The sequence below is a fragment of the Westerdykella ornata genome (genome assembly GCF_010094085.1).
Source record: "Westerdykella ornata strain CBS 379.55 unplaced genomic scaffold EI97scaffold_52, whole genome shotgun sequence".
In the NCBI taxonomy this organism is placed as follows: domain Eukaryota; kingdom Fungi; phylum Ascomycota; class Dothideomycetes; order Pleosporales; family Sporormiaceae; genus Westerdykella; species Westerdykella ornata.
Window position 1 is genome coordinate 81,797 of NW_022986902.1, and position 17,391 is coordinate 99,187.

Below are 17,391 nucleotides of genomic sequence, written 5' to 3' on the forward strand. Positions count from 1 at the left end.
TGAAATATCTCTGTTCACATCCGACTGAACACACCCCTACACTTCCTCTGTACTGCTCTTTCCCACATCCAAGTAAGCTGCTTGCCAGGGCAGCAATTTTACAGATTTTGCAATTAGCTTTCGAGCGCTCTGTCTACGTAGACTAAGTTTCTCAAGCAAAGTTCTAGTTGTTGCATTATCTTGATGTAGCTAATAGGCTTGTGCCGGCTAGCTAATCTCACCTACGGGAAACTGCAAGGGGATCTTCAGTCGAAGCACTCTCCACTCAATTGCCCCGCTTCAAGGATATCGACCAGTTGAGAAACTGCGTAAACAGCACCGGCTGAACCCGAGTCTTCTCCGCAAACCACTCCTTCTGCGTCTCAGCATACACATCCACCACCTTAGCATAATTCTCCCTGTCCAGACCGACCAGAACCTTCGCAATGTGGATGGATGCTGAGGCACACGCATTCACATGCAGCGTGGCTTCGCCTCCGAGCTTCGCCTCGTCGTGAACAGCTTGGAGGATCTCCCAGGCCTCGTCGACGTTTTCTGGCTTCGGCAAGGGGGCTTTGTGATGTGATCGTGCGGCTGTGTCGGTTTTGAGGATGCCGGAGCTCTTGTCTATTGATTGCGAGGGAGCTTTGTGATGGGATCGTGCGGTGGTGTAGGTTTTGAGGATGCCGTAGCTCTTGTTCATTAGTTGCTTGTTGCCTCCTGCTCGGATCCTCCTTAGTAGAGGCAGAATGACGGTGAGGGTGAGGGGATTCGAGTACTGCTTCTCCATGAAGATGGCTAGTAGGTCCAGAACACGTGACTTGAACTGGACGACTGTCTGTTTGGCATCTTTGCGCTCGCCCTTCTTGCTGGTGATCTTCCTCCTTTCTTGGAAAATCTTAGTCAGGTGGGGATCCAGAGCCATCATCTGCTCGTCGTCCATGTCCTCGTCGGAAGTGTCATCTGAGGCTCCGCCATCCAGGGTAGGCTTGGAGGTCTTGAGTGTTTGCGCCAAGAGGTCGTCAAATCGTGCTAGCTCTTCGTCGTCTCTGTCATCAACATCAGAGTCGTCAGAGTCGTCAGAGTCGGAGTCGGTGGAAGTGGTTTCCGCTTCTTCGTCGGAACCATCATCGGATCCCACGTCAGATGCCTCTCCATCAGCTTCGCCAGACCTCACTAATTTTCCATCAACCATTTCCACATCCGACGCTTCTTCTACGTCCTCCATTTCAGCGTCGGAGCCGGCTTCCTCCTCCTCCCCGCCCTGATTGAAGAGCTGATTCTGTCCTTCAAGATTTTCAGGCGTATCAAGTATGTCGGTCAAGGATCTTAGCCCGTCTTCTCTAAGATCAGAGGCAAATATCGCAAAAGCTTCCTCTGCAATCTTCTTGAACAGCGTGCGTGGGTTTCCGAGGAAGGTCAATAAAATCTCCACAAAGGGGTCCTGTCCCTCTGGCTTGGAAGACGATTCGTCTTTTTTCTTCGACAAAGCTTTGTATGACGAATCAAGGTCGTCTAGCAGTAACACTGCATCGCCATTTCCTTCGTAGACCTGGAGGAGAGCAAGGGAGTAGAGGAGAATAAGACCTTCAGCCGCGGCCTTGCGTCCTGAAATCGAACCCTAATAGGCATTAGCATTTCTCCTGTGAAGCAATGAAGGATATTACCTTTGCCCTGAGCGTATCCACTGTCTTGAAAGCCTTGTCTATATTCTTCAATATAGGCTTGTCGGCCTTGAACACAAGCTCGAGCGCCTTTGACGACGAGGCCTTTTCGCGGATCATGCCCACGGTCATCAAGGCAAAGGAGGCACGGGATTCCGACTCCAGTCCCAACAGTCTCGTCAGACAAGAAGACACCCGCTCTTGAAATACCTTCCTCGTGGACTCACTGACGGCGGGTAGAGGCACCTTGCTGGTCTTTGCATCCGAGCGGGGAATGAAGTATGCATGCTCCACAAGAACCTCTAGGATATTGCGAAGCCAATTGTCATGCTCCTCTCCGCTTACGAAGTCAGGCCCATACCGTGGATATTCCCTCACAATGGTCAGTAGTATGTCTGCGATGCATTGACGGCGCGAGTCGGCAATTGCTTGCTCCTGGGTATCCGGCCGCAGAATCAAGGTTCGCAAATGTCGGACAATCTTCCGTAGTGTGTCATCGTCTGCAGACAATATGACGGTCTGCAGTGTCTTGGTCTTCGTTGTTCTGTCAATGTCGACTGCGCCGCTCTTCCCGGTCAATGCCACCACGATCGGCAAAGCAGAGGTCGGCGTTTGCTGTACTCTGGCTACCATTGCTTTGTGGGCGGATAATGCGGCGGCATGCAATAGCCTGTCTTCCTTCTTGCTCTGGTTAATGAGACTTCGCATCAGGTTGGGGCTAAAGAGTGCGGGGATTTGATCTTCCGCAATGGCCTTTATCAAAGTGGCGAACAGTTTGAAGCCCCAGGACTTTCGCACATGCGAAGCAGTCGACGAGAAGAGGTTGTCTATGTACGTAAGAAGCCGTTCAGTAGTGACGTAGGAAGACTTACTATCGACAGTGTCTAGCCAGAACTGGGGGAACTCCGACTTAGCACCATGTTTAGACTGGCTCTTTGCAAGGTCTCTTCTGAGCGTCTCACTCAGAACCAGGTCCCAAGCAAATATCGGGTTGGGATTCGCGGAACCGGATTTGATATTTCCGTTCTTCCCGTTCTCCGTGGCGCTGCGGAAGTCCTCCTTGAGAATTCTGGCCAACTGGGTCCGTTCCGATTTCGATAAGGGATCCTTATCATTCCAGACATTCTCTGGTAGGACATCCTCGAACTGGGCCTTCACCGTGAGCCATATAGCAACTCCTTCAGGAGTCTTCGCTAGATTGAAGGAAATGAGTCGCTCGATCCCTTCGCGCGCACAATCCCTGAACGAAGCTTGAGAACCTAAACTCTTGACGGCATCCACAACCACCAGCCCGCATTCTTCACGCAGCCAGGGGATATCCCGAGCCATTGTGTAGATGTGGTCGAGCACCTTCTTCCAGGCATCCAAGTGCAGTTCAGGCTCGATCAAGATCTTCGACTGCATAATCGCCTTGAACCCAAACAACCTCCCGATAGAGTGGTCCCTTCGATCCTGCATCCATTAGCACAATTGTTAGCATTCAACACCCTCAACTCCTCACCTGACCCAAAACATTCCCCTCCACCTTCGTCTTCTCGACCACCCACCCAATCAACCCCTCAACACCCACCTCCAACCCGTTCCCCTGCCCTCGAAACCACATCCCCAGCAACTCCGTCAACGTCACAAAAAACCCATACCGTGCCGCTTTCCTACTACTACAGAGCCCCCGGATCAACTTATCCAGCGCCTTCTCCACCGACTCCTTCGACGGCTGATTCTCGGGCGAAAAGTGCACAACGATTTGCTTGGCGGCGACGAGACGCGTCTCGTCCGATTCCGCAGCCAGGTCGCTGTAGAGTTTGAGGAGCTGGAAGTCGGCGCTGGAACGGGCGCGCTTGGCGGGTTTGCCAGATGCTTCTGTTCCTGCTCCGCCGGAGTTCTCGGGTTCTTTGGTTGGGGCCTGGGAGCGGCGCCGTTTGAGGGAATTGGCACCCATGGCTGGGAATTTATGTTTTCTCTTCCTTGAGGGAAGGGGTGGAAATTCCTGAAGATGAGGGTTGGAACTTCTTTGAGAAGCTTTTGATAACACGTGATGGAGACGCTAAGCGAATCCAAGGCCCACGCTAGGTCAAAAGTGGTAACTAGCGAAAAGCACCTCCCTGCCAACTACTGTAGTGCTTCTTTTCACACTTCCGACTGAACACCCTCGGGCACTTCCTCCGTACTGCTTTTTTCTACATGCAGTTAAACAGCTAGCAGGTGCAGCAATATAGGAGGTCCTGCAATTAGCTTTGTGGCGCGCGCCTCTACGTATAGTAGGTCTAAAAGGAAATTCTACCTGCCGCGTTATCAGGTCGTAGCAAATCGACTTGCGCCGGGTAGGTAATCCCACCTACAGAGGAATGGCAGCTGGATGCTCGGTCGAACGTGGAAAGCCGCCATATAACTCGACATCACATCCTTTCCTAAAGCATGAAGCTGAGCTTTGGAATACACAGTACGTCATTGAGGATTGATCAGGATACCTATAAAACACGATTCGCCAGAGGAGAGGTTTCTCTAACAGGCCGCTTTCCGCGGGGATTCCATGGCGTGGACTTTGGAATCAACGAGGGGTTATGCGTAAACCATGCTATTGATAACAATCCGCAAGCAGTCAGTGAGTGGAGGTACGGAATAGGGAAGCAAGTACAACTGAAGCTGAGCATACGAAGTGCGGCTAGGACCAACGGCGGAGAAATGTTTATCTCCATCAGGTCGAAGGCTTCGTTCTTTGTCAGGTGTGACAAAGGCGATTGTATGCTTCCAACTCTCGTCGTCCTGGGATGCATGTTGTGCAAGATGCGGCAGCACAAAGCATTGCCCGACGTTGCGTGTAATATCAAGCGGAGCTGCGTACTCAGTAATAAGGAAAGCACGCCTTACGCCCTGGTGCGGCATCGGCGGAGCAGTGGTGAGGAAGAAAGATGTTATCGCTTGCCCAACAGAGCATACCGCTACAACCCGTGGACGTTACAGCCCACCTGCTGACCAAGCTCCGCCCCCAAAGGACAAAGCATCGCCTCAAGTGCGGGGTAGCTCATCAGCATGATGCTATTCCTAGAGTGCGGACAAGAGTCAAGAGAGAACCAACGGGCCGATATGGTCGTGTACTGAAACTACAAGGAGTCACGAGTAGATTGAGGTCGACGGGAACTGCTTGATGAGGAAAATGGGTCTGATTGGCTGGAAAGTGGAAGGAAGCGTGGCCTAAATGACCTATCAGAGAGGCTATTTTATGAGAAGTGCTAGAAGGATGATAAATCGTGAGACGGCATCGCGGACTTTGGTTGTCTCAGCTGGGATGAGCGTGGATGAGGTGATTGTGTTGGGCAGATAAGAGCATCTTCTGATGGATGGCGGGAGGAGTTGAAACTGCGGGGCTTCTCAGGTGTGGATATCTACCAGAGTACCTACGGAGTTCCTACGGAGTACTGTGTACAAAGTACCACGAGGCTGGGTGAACAGTGTGCTCTACGTGCATCAGTCACGATGCAGTGCAGCACAAGGGGTTTGTGAAACGCCCCATTTATTGTCCCAAGGGAGTCACCATCGTACTTGTATGGGCAACCTTGCCGTTATATGGTCACGGGACCAGGCATTGGAAGCGCTTTGTTTACCCAGAACCCGTCGCGTCGTCCTGGGAAACGGGACGCGGTTCCTCCGTGACATTCTCCGTGACTAGCAAGCGCTAGGAAGAAAAATTGCATGGCCTGTCAGCGTCAAAGGGGCGCTCGGGTGTTGGTGGGGTCTGAAAGACGTAAAAGAGGGGAGAAGTGGTGAAAGGATTTGTGCAGCGGGTTGCTGGGGAGTCGACGCCAGAAACCCTTGATGACGGACTTGTTCTCGACTTCTTTTTCAGCCCGCCCCCGTTCGCTCGTCGGCTCATGGCGACCTGGGCGTTTTCGGCAGCGCCGGTCAAGCGCTCGTTGCAGCATAGCGTAGGCACCGTCCGCGTGCCGGCCGGTCAGCGTGGTGACAATGGGGATGGAAGCGCTTCGAAGTCCGCTCGCTGTTGATGGGCACGCGCGCTGGCGGCTGGCGGCTGTTGCCAAAACAACGCGGACGCGAGACAGACACAGAGACATAGGGAAACAAACTTCGGCTCTTGAACTGGGCAAAAGGACAATTGCCGCATGCCTACATCATGGTGAGAAGAGAGATGACGTTTTTCAGCCTGCGATCGTCGCATCGTCGCAGACTTCATAAAGGAAGCCAGCACCAAGCAGGGAAAGACTGAGGAGACGGCGTTGGAGAGCAGAGCAAGCGCTGGTTATTAAGCTGCCCCTTTGAGGCATGCTATGGTAAGGCTGTGGTGCGCTTTTCCCGACCTCGACAAGCGCAGCACAGAAACCGACGACGACGGGCTGTAACATGGCCAATCAGGCCCTGCGTACGGGCTTCTATCGGTTTCGCGGAATCAATTCAGCTTGCGCCAAGTCGTCGAATGACGAAAGGCGGAGGAGAGACTCGAGTCGATGGCATGGCAATGGCCCTGATTTCTTGCTGGCGGGGGAGAGAGGGGATCGATGATGTCGATGATGGATGAGCGAAAACTTGACGACCAACTTCTGGCACTCCTGAGCACGAGTTGAACTGACTGCTGCAGTGACTGGCTTGTGGGGGGATGCTGTGGAAATAATGGGCTTTGTGAAGTTTCTGAGCAGGCCTCATCCGTGTCCTGGCGACCTGGCAACCGGGGCGGGCATTGCACAAAAAGGTGAGCACAGGCGAGACACGTAGCAACGACGAGAATCCGCAATCCGCATTGAAGCTGGCGCGGGCCGCTGCTACGCGCAGTGTTTGATAGCACCAGTGGAGCTTTCGTTCCGCTTGCCCATGCGTGGCGAGCAGAGCAAGCTGTAGCAGAGGCGTGTTGCTGCTGCGAACGGGTGTTGTTTACCTAGCTAGATAGCTCCAACTATTGGCATACGAGCTGCAAGCTACTGTCCTGCACTGTACCTGCGGCAAAGGAGCAGCATGACGCGGGGTACCTCTTTTCCCTCACAGCTCTGACAATTAACAATACAATCAATTCCGTTCTCGCATCAGCAACAAAGCTGCAGAGCTGCAGAACCGCCCGGCGCCAGCTTCATCAATCAAACACCTTGTCCGGTCGGCTTTGTTACCAGGGCTCTCAGCGGGTTCCCCACGTCACATTGGTCCAAACCCTGGACAGCAGCCGGTCAGCCTGGTCGCTGTTTTGCAGGCTCGTGGGCTAGGGTGAAAGGGTGAAAGTCTGGTTGCATGTGGGCGCGTGGAGCTCAGGCCCGCCGCAGTTGCTCTGTGAGGCTTCCAAGGTTGCTCGGGGAGACGACCTGCAGCTCCTGCTCGGCAGCTTCATTCATCTTCTCCAACCCTGCTCACCTCCCACCTCCCTCCCTCCTCACCTTCTTTGTCCCCAAGAAGGCACTGCCCCCCCTTCTCTTTCTCCTCTCCTCCTCCTCCTCGCTCGCGGCCGCCGCACCGGGCATTGGACGTTGGTCGCTGGAATAATAAGAAGAAGTCGGACTCGCTGGCCCGCCAGTTACTCCCACCCCATTCCGCCCACGTCCATATGTCCGCTGCGTGCTGAGACCTCTTCCCCCCCCCCCGGACCACCTCTTCCCAACCTCTACCGCTCCCGTGCCCTAGCTTGGAGGATATCTACGACGAGCATCTTTCCCATTGGAACTAGTTTTCCCGCCTTGCATGCTTATCGACTGCATCCGGCCGAGTAGTACTAGCCAACATCTCACCTCCCGCATCCGAGTCGACTACTGCCACATTCGTTACTCGCAGACCCGATTCCCCCTACGACAATTGCACCCAACTACACACACACCACGTCCTATCGTCACAATTGGATATGGAAATGTCGTCGCCATTAGCGGCCATGCACCCCCCGCCTCTGCCGACTGCACCATGGGGCTACAGGCGTGACCTGCCGGCAACCAGGCTCTTTGGAGGACACAATTTTGGGCCAAACAGCTTCAATTTTAGGGATTTGAGCATGAAGAAGGGCAACCCAGACTATTTTGGTGTGCCTCCCCTGCGAGGCTCCTCGCCCACGGCCAGCCTCGCCGCCGACATGTCGAGCAATTTGCATGTTGATCAGAGGTATCCTCCCTCCCTTGCATTGAAGTCCAAGGTTGCACTACTAATGTTGGCGCAGCCCACAATTCACCACTCCTCGCCGGTCGCTCTTCACCTCGATCAATCTGCAGGCACTGGAGAAACGAGGTGTGTCCCTTCGTGCCAGTCGTTGACATTGTGCTGTGCTGACCTCTTCCAAAGCAGAAGGAGTCACGACCCCGCCAGTTGGATGGGAAGGGGTGACGACACCTCCCATTCCCTCGTCGTCTCCCTGCTTCGTGCCTGACTCGATGGACATCTCGCCTCTGCCGCATAAAGCACCCTTCAGCTTTGTCAAGGAGGAGCCCTTGCCGTCCCCCACACCCGACCACGCGCCGGCCTCAGAGGAAGAGATGCTGTCCCCATGCGACGTTGCTCCGCCTCCTCAGTTTCCAATCTCACAGTTGGATGCATCGAGGCCGGCGGCTGCTGCAGAGTAAGTGGGCTCGCTCGGTAGTCCCTCACCCTTATACTGACTAGACCAGGCGAAGAAAGGCTCTGCTTCGACCATCCTTTAACCGTGTCAAGAACTACTCCACTAACACAGTATCCTTCAAAGACCAAGAGAACAACCCCTTGCCAGCCTTCAAGTTCGGTGCCGGTGTCGAGTCTAACGCCTCCACCCTATCCTTGGACGAATGCTTTGCCGCTTCCCCTCAAGACCGCAAGATGCTTGCAAACCCGGTATCATTTGTGCCCAAGCCCAAGTCCTTCAGCCTTCATAGCAATGCATCCCGTGGCACAGGGTCGCCTCTTGGTGGTAATATCAGGAAGCCTTCGGGCCCGCCCGGCCGGCCTCGTAGCAAGTTCAGGAGGTCGCTGAGCATGTTCGAAAGCCCAGGCGACATCATGAACCAGAAGGATGATCAATCGAATTACACTCCGAGCAATCTACAGTCCGTCATGGATGTTGATGACACTCCAGCGTTGAAGCTTCCCAACTTCACCCCTCCCAATGAACCTGATAGCCTCCCGCGCATCTCGGATGCCACTCTGATTAGCGTGCTTGATGGCGAGTTCGATCATCTGTACGATGAGAAGATTATCATCGACTGCCGTTTCGAGTACGAGTATGAAGGTGGCCACATAGATGGAGCCCGGAACTTCTGCGAGAAGGAGCAACTGGCCGAGCTCCTCTTTAATAAGGAGGTTACTCCCAATACCCTCTTAATCTTCCACTGCGAATATTCCGCTCATCGTGCACCACTCATGTAAGTCTTTGCACGTGAACCTCTGGAACCTGTTGCTAATTTGCGTAGGGCGAAGTTTGTGCGCCATGAGGATCGAAGGATCAATGCCTTCCGCTATCCTCAACTCTCTTATCCGGAGATGTATATTCTTGATGGCGGCTACAGCAACTTCTTTGAGTCACATCGTGCCCGCTGTTTCCCCCAGAACTACCTCCGTATGGACGCAAAGGAGCACGAAACCGCCTGTGAACGCGGAATGAATAAGCTCCGCCAGCGCTCCAAGCTCAATCGTGCGCAAACATTTGCATTTGGCCAGCAATCCTGCCAGATGGACAGCCCTACTGCCGTCGGTCGATCCAAGAGCGGCAATACCATGCCCGGGCATGACGAAGTTTTTAACGTTGGACGAATAGGTGCCACTCGTCGCATGGCTTCCTACTAGTGGTAGCCCATCCTCGGGTGGTCCATGATTTCCTGATGATCATCAACCCTCTCACGGCGAACTGGATGCAAGGCGTTATTGATTGACTCCTGCATTCGACTTATCATAGCATCGGCGTTCGGGGCTCATTTCGGTCTTCTTCTCCATTTCATTCTCCCAGCGATTACGCATTCTGCTTCTGGCTTCTATCCAAAACCGTCTTGCGGCTGTAGCGATGTGCATCTGACTTCTGGCCCTCTTGATCTCACAATGGATCAGTTCATACTCGGAATTTTCCCACTCGGAATCTATCACCACGGCCAACCATTTTGCACGGTTTTATTCTCTTCCGAGTGTCTTGCTGGATGCATCCCAACTGTACCCCAGCAAGTTCTATTAGCAGCACGCGACAGCTGCCTCGGAGGCCTTCTAGTTTCCTTTGTCTATTCATCTCCTATTATTACGGATTTCCACAACCCTGCAGAGTCGAGAAGCGCTCTCCCTCTCACAGTCGAGACCCATCCACAGTACCTCAGCGAAGCTCTACTGCTGGCGGCCTACGTGCCTGCCATTCCCCACCATACACCACAGGACACCACACCACGCCACACCGAATCTCTTAAGTCAGAACTGCTCTTTGTCGACGCATCGGCTGTTCCCCCACACCAGACTGCCACACCCCCATCTCCTTTATTCGTCTTTCTCCCTCGTTCTCTTCGCAGTCTCTAGTCGTCAAGGGATTCAGCTGCTTCCCCGTTCATCATCCTGGCATTGCAACTGTACTTGCCTACCCTTCAGTACTTTCTCTGCTGGTAGAAACCAGTTTGTACGTAGCTGACAGCATTCTGTACATAAGCACATTTTGCGGAAAAGCTGAGGGAAGAGAAAGGTGGAGAGGAAACAGGTGCCTCGTCGTAATGCGGTGGAATGGACGGTGGTGCTAGCCTTGTTCAGAGAGAATCAATCATTATCAGTTATCTGGTCTTTTTTGACGTATGAAGTCTTTGCGGTGAAGGTGAATGTCTACTCTGAAGGTCTGAGCTTGCCGGTTTGGACGATCGATATCGAATTCAACAACCAATCAGATTGTGCTCGGGCTAGCGGTTGATCGATGCATGGCCCGCCACCCCGCATGTGCACCCCACATCGCGTGTCGCGTGTCACGTCGATCCCGCGCCCCCGCGTCTGCCAAGAAGAAACGTTCCAGAAGCTTTTCGAGTTCCTGTATCGCTGGCTGTTCACAACAAATTCACTCACTCACCTATCCTTTCGCGCCTTTGCTGTCGCCTAACTGCAGGCTAGGATTTCCTATATATTCCCCTTCAGATCTGCTTTCCACCGACTTAGTCTATCTACATCGAGCGGACATTGCCCTTTGATTGGCCCTCATCCTCCCACCGAGCATCGCCATTGCTCTTCACTACTTGTGCACCATACAACCCTATCATACCGCACCAACATTTCCACGCTCCGCTACGCATACAACGAACGCCCATTGCCCCACAACTCCCACTAGCAACCCAAATTCATAGCAGCAGCGCAACATAGAAAATGGCGACCGCCGCCTCGGAAATAATGGACATTGATGACCTCCTCGCCGAAGTCTCCGCAGGCGCGATACCCCAGCAACAGCGCGATCTGCAGGAACTGACGCGCGCGTGGGTCGCCGAGAGGTGCGCTCCGGAGATTCTCGAGTGGCCGGAGAATCTGATGGGCAGGGTTTTGGGGCGGATAAGGAAGCAGGTATGTACACTGTATGGTTTTCCAGGGAATGATGGGAGGGCTTTTGGAAGGGATTGGGTGTCGGTGCCGGGAGTCCCGTAGATCTTTGCGAGGGTAAATTTTCGCTGACTTTGGCGCCTCTTTGCGAGGGGTTGCTTGTAGATTGAGCTCGTGGAAGAGCAGACGGGCGACATGGACGCCAAGACCAACTTCAAGCTCATCATCGTGCAGACGGAGCTCGAGCGGTTCAAGTTCCTCGTGCGGAGTTTTCTGCGCGCTAGGATAAAAAAGGTGTGTACAGGCCCTGTCTTCCCTGGGTCAACTCTAAGTAAAGATTGTTTGAATATGCTGATGAGACTATACTATAGATCGACGCCCATCCCCACCACCTCCTCTCCCTCCTCCCCACGAACCCCCGCCTCCTCTCCCCCTCGGAACAACAGTACCTCACCGCCCACCAATCCCTCCTGTCCGCCCACTACGCCGCCTCCTTCCTATCGCAATTCCCGGCCCCATTACAGAAACTAGACGATACGACCGGCGGTGTCAGCATGATCGATCGGCCGGATACGCAGAGTGCGGTTTTTGCGAGGGCGCTGAGGGATTGCGAGGTTTGGAGCGAGGGGGGGGGGGAGGGGGCCAGAGTGAGGATGCGGAGGGGGGATGTTTGGGTCGTGAGATGGGGGGGTGTGAGGGCTGCTGTGGAGAGGGGGGATGTGGAGTTGATATAGGATATATGAGAGGGCTCGGGCATTGGAGGTTAGAAGAGGGCGAGCGAGAAGACCACAGGCATATGCATTTCAAGGCGTTATTCAAGGAATCGAATCATGCGACCTTCGCATTTTGAGGGTATAAAAATCTGCATGCACCAGTACAGTGCCACCGGAACTCTTCCACTGCTAATGCTCCCGGATCCAGGCCAACATCTGCGCATACGCCTCCTGCTGCGACTGCTTGATCTTCGGATCGTCGTAGTCTCCGAGCACAGCGAAACCGTGAGGTACGCCCGAGAAGACCTGTATCTCGTGCTCTACGCCATTCTTCTCCATGGCCCTGCGTCCCGGAGTGAGGACTTCCTCGTCCGGAAATAAAGGGTCGTCCTGCACCGCGGCAATGAAGACAGGTGCCCTCACAGCCTCGAGATCTTCCACCGAAACCATGGTAGGATGCGCAATAGCACCCGCCCTCAGCACCGGCTCCCTCTTCACCGGCCCCTCTTCCTCATCCCTCGGCGCCTGCGCCGCATCCGCATCTGCCTGCTCCCCGGCCAGCACGAGTATATACTTTGCCCCAAAGCAATACCCGACGCCATAGATGCCTCCTCCATTCGCCACGGCGTCGGCAAACTCCTCCCTCCCCCCCTCCACCACCTTCCTCAACAACGGCAGCACCTTCTCCGGCGTATGTCGCGCCAGCCACATATCGATCATGAAGGCCTTGACGCCCTCTGCGGTCCGCAGCTTCACCGACTCGAGCCACGACGTCGTCTCCTCGATTTTTGTCATGTCGACGGCGTTGGGCGCCGGGTCGCCGTCGAATTGGTCCGGCATCACGACGAGGTAGCCTTGCGAGGCGAATTGGTCGGCTTGGAGCTGGTTGTTGGGCGAGTGCAGGCCTGTGCCGCCGGTGAGGAGGAGGAGGAGTTTTGAGGGCGAGTGCGGGTAGTCGGCTGGTTTGGCGATGTAGACGGGGACGTTGTTTAGGGTGGTGAGTTCCTGGGTGGGCGTTAGTGGGAGGATGGGTGTGTGGAAGCGTGGAGGGAGGAGGGGACGAACACCTGAGGGGAGGGCTCCGGAGGGAGTCGGTCGGTCGGAGGTGCAGTGGTCCTGAGGGGAAGGTTAGCTGGGTTGGAAGTGAATGGAGTCTCTTCAATGGAAGCCTCACACCCATGCTTGGGACTGTAGCTGGCGTTGCGATGGGAGGAGTAGATTGGGTGCTTTGCTCTGTGGTCACAGTAGAGTCCTCCTGCGCATCGCTCTCGGGAGCTCGCGTCGCAATCTCCTCTTGGGCCATTGCGTGTTTTGGGTGTTTCTTTTTTGGTCGAGTGTTTTTGAAAGATGCTGTCTGGGGTCTCTATTGAGCTCGTTAACCGTTGCTGAAAGCCAATTACGTAGGCGACGCTGCAAATAGCGATCCGAATTGAGGCTAGTGCGGGGCTTTTCACGTGATGCGCGGCAGAAGACGACGCGACGCGTCTGGAGTTGTCGTTTCGATTTCTCCACGCCACAACCACTTCACTCTCGCCGCAAGTTACTGACAACACGCGTGGATATGGCTGATCAAGTAATTACGCAGGGTGCTATTCGGTATCTTTTTCTCAGAGCACAACTTTCTATCTGAGAAGTTTACACTAACGTGTCTGTAGGAGCATCTTCCAGCCGAAAGGCTGCTTCGTCGAACATCCCGTGCTGCAATGCGTGCAGATCAAAGCCATGGAGCCGAAGCAGAACGAGGCGAATCCGGTACAGCGGTACCGTGTTGTACTCAGCGACGTCCGGAATTTCATTCAGACGATGCTTGTCCCGACTATCAATGAGATTATCACGTCCGGGAAGCTGAGGAAGGGCTCCATTGTGAGGTTGTTGAAGTACAGCCCGCAGCAGGTCAAGGACAAGAAGTATGTAGCACGGACTGAAGCTTGGATTCCTATTAACGTGTCCTAATTATCCTGCAGGATTCTGATCATCACGGAGTTGGAGGTGCTTGACCAGTATGGCGAGCCTGACAAGATCGGCACGCCCGAGGCTCTCGATTTCAAGGATCTCATGGACGAGAAGCCCCAGCCTCAGCCAGCTGGAATCTCTGGCAGCAACTTCTATGGTAATAAGCCGGCACAACCCGCGCAACAACAACAGACTATCGCGCACCGTCCCGGCAACCAGGGCACATCGACGCATCCGCATCTCTATCCTATCGAGTCTCTCTCACCGTATGCACACAAATGGACGATTCGGGCTCGCTGCACAGCGAAATCGGAGTTGATACCATGGCATAACGCTCGTGGCGAGGGAAAGCTCTTCAACGTCAACCTGCTCGATGACACAGGCGAGATCAGGGGAACGGCTTTCAATGACACTGCCGAAAAGCTCTACAACATCTTTGAGAAGGATGTCGTCTACTATATTTCGGCTCCCTGCAGGGTGACTCTGGCTAAGAAGCAGTTCTCGAAATTGTCCAACGATTACGAACTGCAGTTTGAGAGGGATACTGAGGTAGAAAAGGTGAGCTGAACTGCCCTTTGCCTTTATACCAGGCCCACTAACCGTCGACCAGGCCGAGGATCAAGAAAACGCTCCCCAAGTCCGGTACAACTTCACAAAGATTGGCGATCTGGACGCTGTCGAAAAAGACACTATCATCGACACCATCGGCGTGCTCAAAGAGGTGGGAGAGGTCAACACGATAACGTCAAAGAGCACGCAGAAGGATCACCAGAAGCGTGATTTGACTATTGCAGACGACACCCAGACTTCAGTCAAGCTCACTATCTGGGGAGCCCAAGCTCGGTCGTTCGATGTCCCCCTGGACTCAGTCATTGCCTTCAAAGGTGTGAAAGTGTCTGATTTTGGCGGCAGGAGCCTGAGTCTTCAGAGCTCTGGTTCTATGACCGTTGAGCCGGACATTGATGAGGCACATAAGCTGAGGGGGTGGTACAATGCAGTCGGCCAAAATGCCTCCTTCTCTACTCACCAGAATTTGGCACCGAGTGCGGGGAATGCCGGAAACGACACGAAGCTCATCGCAACCGTCATTGAAGATGAGAGTTACCTACAAGATACGCCTACTTACTTCACACTGAAGGCGACAGTCGTCTTCATCAAGCATAACTCGACGATTGCGTACCCAGCATGCCAGACACCGGGCTGTAACAAGAAGGTGATTGACGAGAATCAAGGCGAATGGTGGTGTGAGAAATGCCAGGTCAAGTGGCCCAGGCCTGAGTACCGATATATCCTGTCGGTCAATGTCGCGGACCATACTGGCTCGCTTTGGCTGAATGCTTTCGACGAAGCCGGACGTATGATTGTGGGAATGTCCGCCAACGAAGCGGTGGCGCTCAAGGATGAAGACGAAGCGAAGTTTGCGACTGTGATGCAGGAAGCTACATGCAAGACGTTCAGTTTCAAAGTTCGCGGCAAGTTGGAGACCTATCAGAATGAGCCCAAGTGAGTTTTCGTTTCTGACTGCGGTGTTTTTGTTCCCTCTTCTAACGTTGCAAACAGGCCGCGGTACCAGATCCAGAATATTTATACTCTGGACTATGCTCGTGAGGCGAACAAGTTGGCGCAGATCCTCAAGCAGTACGAGATCAAGGACGAGAACTCGTTGTTTGTCTAGAGAGATGCGCTAGCGATGTTTCCTTCCGAATGCATAGCGAAGTTTTCGAACTGAGTATTGGGCAAGGTGGGAAATATGTATGTCTCGTACCCGTGGGTTTCATTCCGTGCAGACGTATGAGGACGGATTGCGCTCTAGGGTTATACTAGTATGATTCGAGGGATATCATGTATTGGTATGTCTCGCTTGATACGACTAGGTATGATATATCAAGAACGTGTTTATTCTCGTTCATATCCCCGAGATTTACGAACGCTGGTTGCTCACCTGGCCTAATGCCCCGCTTTAGCTTCACCAGCGGCCCCACTGTCGTCATTATAAATACAACGTTGCGCCGAGGCATAATTGTACAATGAGCTTATGAAATACAAAACCATCACAGGACGCTGAGCGATTTGTACAAGTGATAGATCAAATCTACAGGAGAATCAGGATAGAACGGACTTCGCATATAGAACATCCTGATCGCAATCTACACACCCACATTCACGCGTACAAGCTTATCACATAAACATGGGAGACACAATGCGAGCAGTAGGTCTGTTACTCTGAGCATACACTCTCCAGAATCAAGGCACTGAAGACCCCAGATATCAAAGGCGGCGCCGGCCCCATCTCCGCGTTACACATAACCTCCGTCCCCAAACCGGCCTACACACCCACCCAAGCACTCGTAAAGGTCAAAGCCTTTGGTCTCAACCGCATGGACCTCCTGCAACGCGAAGGCCATTACCCCGTGCCCCCGGGCGCATCCAAGATCCTCGGCGTGGAGTTTTCGGGGACCATCGAGGCGCTGGGGAAGGAGGCTACGGGGCATTTCCAAGTCGGTGACGAGGTGTTTGGATTAGCGTACGGAGGGGCGTATGCGGAGTTTATCGCTGTGAGTACGAAGATGCTGGTGAGGAAGCCTGGGGAGTTGAGTTGGGAGGAATGTGCGGGGATTCCGGAGGTATGTTCTTCACTTCCGTTGTTCATTGTTATTGTGACGTCTCCTCGTTCTTCTGTACTTGAGCGTACCATTTCCCCTCTATCATGACATCCTATTTCATTGTACTTGTCAATAGGCATCATCTAACCTTTTTTCCTTTCAGACCTGGATAACAGCCACCCAAGCCCTATACCTACTCTCGCACTTCACCCCGGGCAAATCCATCCTCTGGCACGCCGGCGCCTCCTCCGTCTCCATCGCCGGCATCCAACTCTCCGTCGCCGACTCGGCCTCCGCCGTCTTCGCCACCGCCCGCCAGGACTCCAAGTGCGAGTTCGTGACCAAGCAACTCGGCGCAACGGCGTGCTTCAACACGACGACGCAAAACTGGGTCGAGGAGGTGATGAAGACAACCGCTGGAAAAGGCGTAGACATCATCGTCGATTTCATGGGCGCGAGTTACTTCCAGCAGAACCTCGATGCTGTCGCTCGCGACGGCGTGATCGTGAATCTGGGATTCATGGGCGGGACCAAGTTGCCTGCCGAGACGGATATCAGCGCCTTCATCAGGAAGAGGGTTACGTTTGTGGGCAGCAGTTTGAGGAGTAGGGACGAGGCGTATCAGGGGGAGTTGAGGGATCGGTTGGTCGAGCATGCGTTGCCGAGGTTTAGGGATGGGAGGTTCAAGGTTTTTGTCGAGAAGGTGTTGCCGTGGGAGGAGGTGCAGGAGGCGCATAGATTGATGGAGGAGAATAGGACGAAGGGGAAGGTGATTTGTACGATTGGGTAGAGGTGGTGTCGTGGGTGTCGTGGGTGTCGTGGGTAAGGTTTGGGGATGATACCTTGCATTGAGATTTATAGCGCAACGACGCTGTGGTTTGCGGTGGCATGATAAGATTGGCTTCATTGTGATATTGTTCGGGCGGTTTGCCCCTGATGCCCATAAGTGAGCTTCGTTTTTCCCTGATGTGTGCATGGTGGGTCGTTATATAACGGCTTCATGTCAAAGACGGCAAAGCATCAGGATATTGTTCAAGTTTTGGTGTTTCCGTT

The 17,391-nt window shown here is 53.8% G+C and overlaps 7 protein-coding genes across 7 annotated transcripts; 5 read left to right on the plus strand and 2 right to left on the minus strand.

Annotated features, from left to right (window-relative positions):
• Window positions 1-265: 265 nt before the first annotated feature.
• On the minus strand, window positions 266-3,582 carry EI97DRAFT_387372 (uncharacterized protein; the record flags this gene model as incomplete). Its single annotated transcript, XM_033796114.1, has 4 exons — window positions 266-1,600; window positions 1,647-2,470; window positions 2,516-3,095; window positions 3,145-3,582. 4 exons carry the CDS (start codon window positions 3,580-3,582, stop codon window positions 266-268), a joined length of 3,177 nt encoding a protein of 1,058 aa, XP_033649217.1.
• A 3,784-nt stretch (window positions 3,583-7,366) lies between these two features.
• On the plus strand, window positions 7,367-9,496 carry EI97DRAFT_261735 (Rhodanese-like protein). Its single transcript, XM_033794223.1, has 5 exons — window positions 7,367-7,724; window positions 7,780-7,847; window positions 7,902-8,175; window positions 8,231-8,950; window positions 8,999-9,496. Exons 1-5 carry the CDS (start codon window positions 7,474-7,476, stop codon window positions 9,369-9,371), a joined length of 1,686 nt encoding a protein of 561 aa, XP_033649218.1. The 5' UTR covers window positions 7,367-7,473; the 3' UTR covers window positions 9,372-9,496.
• On the plus strand, window positions 9,490-10,331 carry EI97DRAFT_261766 (uncharacterized protein). Its single transcript, XM_033794224.1, has one exon. The coding sequence runs from the start codon at window positions 9,621-9,623 to the stop codon at window positions 10,077-10,079; it is 459 nt and encodes a 152-aa protein (XP_033649219.1). The 5' UTR covers window positions 9,490-9,620; the 3' UTR covers window positions 10,080-10,331.
• Window positions 10,332-10,925: 594 nt separating this feature from the next.
• On the plus strand, window positions 10,926-11,803 carry EI97DRAFT_497114 (GINS complex, Sld5 component; the record flags this gene model as incomplete). The annotated part of the gene is made up of 3 exons (XM_033802500.1): window positions 10,926-11,093; window positions 11,235-11,363; window positions 11,441-11,803. 3 exons carry the CDS (start codon window positions 10,926-10,928, stop codon window positions 11,801-11,803), a joined length of 660 nt encoding a protein of 219 aa, XP_033649220.1.
• A 77-nt stretch (window positions 11,804-11,880) lies between these two features.
• Window positions 11,881-13,157, minus strand: EI97DRAFT_407761 (alpha/beta-hydrolase). The gene is made up of 3 exons (XM_033796632.1): window positions 12,957-13,157; window positions 12,848-12,898; window positions 11,881-12,787 (listed from the first exon to the last, which is right to left on the minus strand). The coding sequence occupies exons 1-3, from the start codon at window positions 13,083-13,085 to the stop codon at window positions 11,972-11,974; spliced, it is 996 nt and encodes a 331-aa protein (XP_033649221.1). The 5' UTR covers window positions 13,086-13,157; the 3' UTR covers window positions 11,881-11,971.
• Window positions 13,158-13,294: 137 nt separating this feature from the next.
• Window positions 13,295-15,667, plus strand: EI97DRAFT_261811 (replication protein-like protein A 70 kDa DNA-binding subunit). Its single transcript, XM_033794225.1, has 5 exons — window positions 13,295-13,378; window positions 13,438-13,689; window positions 13,747-14,293; window positions 14,346-15,238; window positions 15,296-15,667. The coding sequence occupies exons 1-5, from the start codon at window positions 13,344-13,346 to the stop codon at window positions 15,408-15,410; spliced, it is 1,842 nt and encodes a 613-aa protein (XP_033649222.1). The 5' UTR covers window positions 13,295-13,343; the 3' UTR covers window positions 15,411-15,667.
• Window positions 15,668-15,813: 146 nt separating this feature from the next.
• EI97DRAFT_437641 (putative quinone oxidoreductase) lies at window positions 15,814-17,262 on the plus strand. The gene is made up of 3 exons (XM_033799383.1): window positions 15,814-15,948; window positions 16,001-16,359; window positions 16,502-17,262. Exons 1-3 carry the CDS (start codon window positions 15,936-15,938, stop codon window positions 17,126-17,128), a joined length of 999 nt encoding a protein of 332 aa, XP_033649223.1. The 5' UTR covers window positions 15,814-15,935; the 3' UTR covers window positions 17,129-17,262.
• Window positions 17,263-17,391: the final 129 nt, after the last annotated feature.

What these genes read in the sequence shown, in the direction of transcription:
- EI97DRAFT_437641 (XM_033799383.1), top strand. An exon ending in AATGTGCGGGGATTCCGGAG is followed by an intron (nt 16,360 to 16,501) that starts GTATGTTCTTCA and finishes TTTTCCTTTCAG; the next exon opens with ACCTGGATAACAGCCACCCA.
- EI97DRAFT_407761 (XM_033796632.1), bottom strand. Translation starts at nt 13,085, where the DNA reads ATGGCCCAAGAGGAGATTGCGACGCGAGCTCCCGAGAGCGATGCGCAG. An exon ending in CTACAGTCCCAAGCATGGGT is followed by an intron (nt 12,899 to 12,956) that starts GTGAGGCTTCCA and finishes CCTTCCCCTCAG; the next exon opens with GACCACTGCACCTCCGACCG. An exon ending in CCGGAGCCCTCCCCTCAGGT is followed by an intron (nt 12,788 to 12,847) that starts GTTCGTCCCCTC and finishes ACGCCCACCCAG; the next exon opens with GAACTCACCACCCTAAACAA.
- EI97DRAFT_261766 (XM_033794224.1), top strand. Translation starts at nt 9,621, where the DNA reads ATGGATCAGTTCATACTCGGAATTTTCCCACTCGGAATCTATCACCAC.
- EI97DRAFT_261735 (XM_033794223.1), top strand. Translation starts at nt 7,474, where the DNA reads ATGGAAATGTCGTCGCCATTAGCGGCCATGCACCCCCCGCCTCTGCCG. An exon ending in AATTTGCATGTTGATCAGAG is followed by an intron (nt 7,725 to 7,779) that starts GTATCCTCCCTC and finishes ATGTTGGCGCAG; the next exon opens with CCCACAATTCACCACTCCTC. An exon ending in GCTCATCGTGCACCACTCAT is followed by an intron (nt 8,951 to 8,998) that starts GTAAGTCTTTGC and finishes TAATTTGCGTAG; the next exon opens with GGCGAAGTTTGTGCGCCATG.
- EI97DRAFT_261811 (XM_033794225.1), top strand. Translation starts at nt 13,344, where the DNA reads ATGGCTGATCAAGTAATTACGCAGGGTGCTATTCG. An exon ending in GGGATACTGAGGTAGAAAAG is followed by an intron (nt 14,294 to 14,345) that starts GTGAGCTGAACT and finishes ACCGTCGACCAG; the next exon opens with GCCGAGGATCAAGAAAACGC. An exon ending in ACCTATCAGAATGAGCCCAA is followed by an intron (nt 15,239 to 15,295) that starts GTGAGTTTTCGT and finishes CGTTGCAAACAG; the next exon opens with GCCGCGGTACCAGATCCAGA.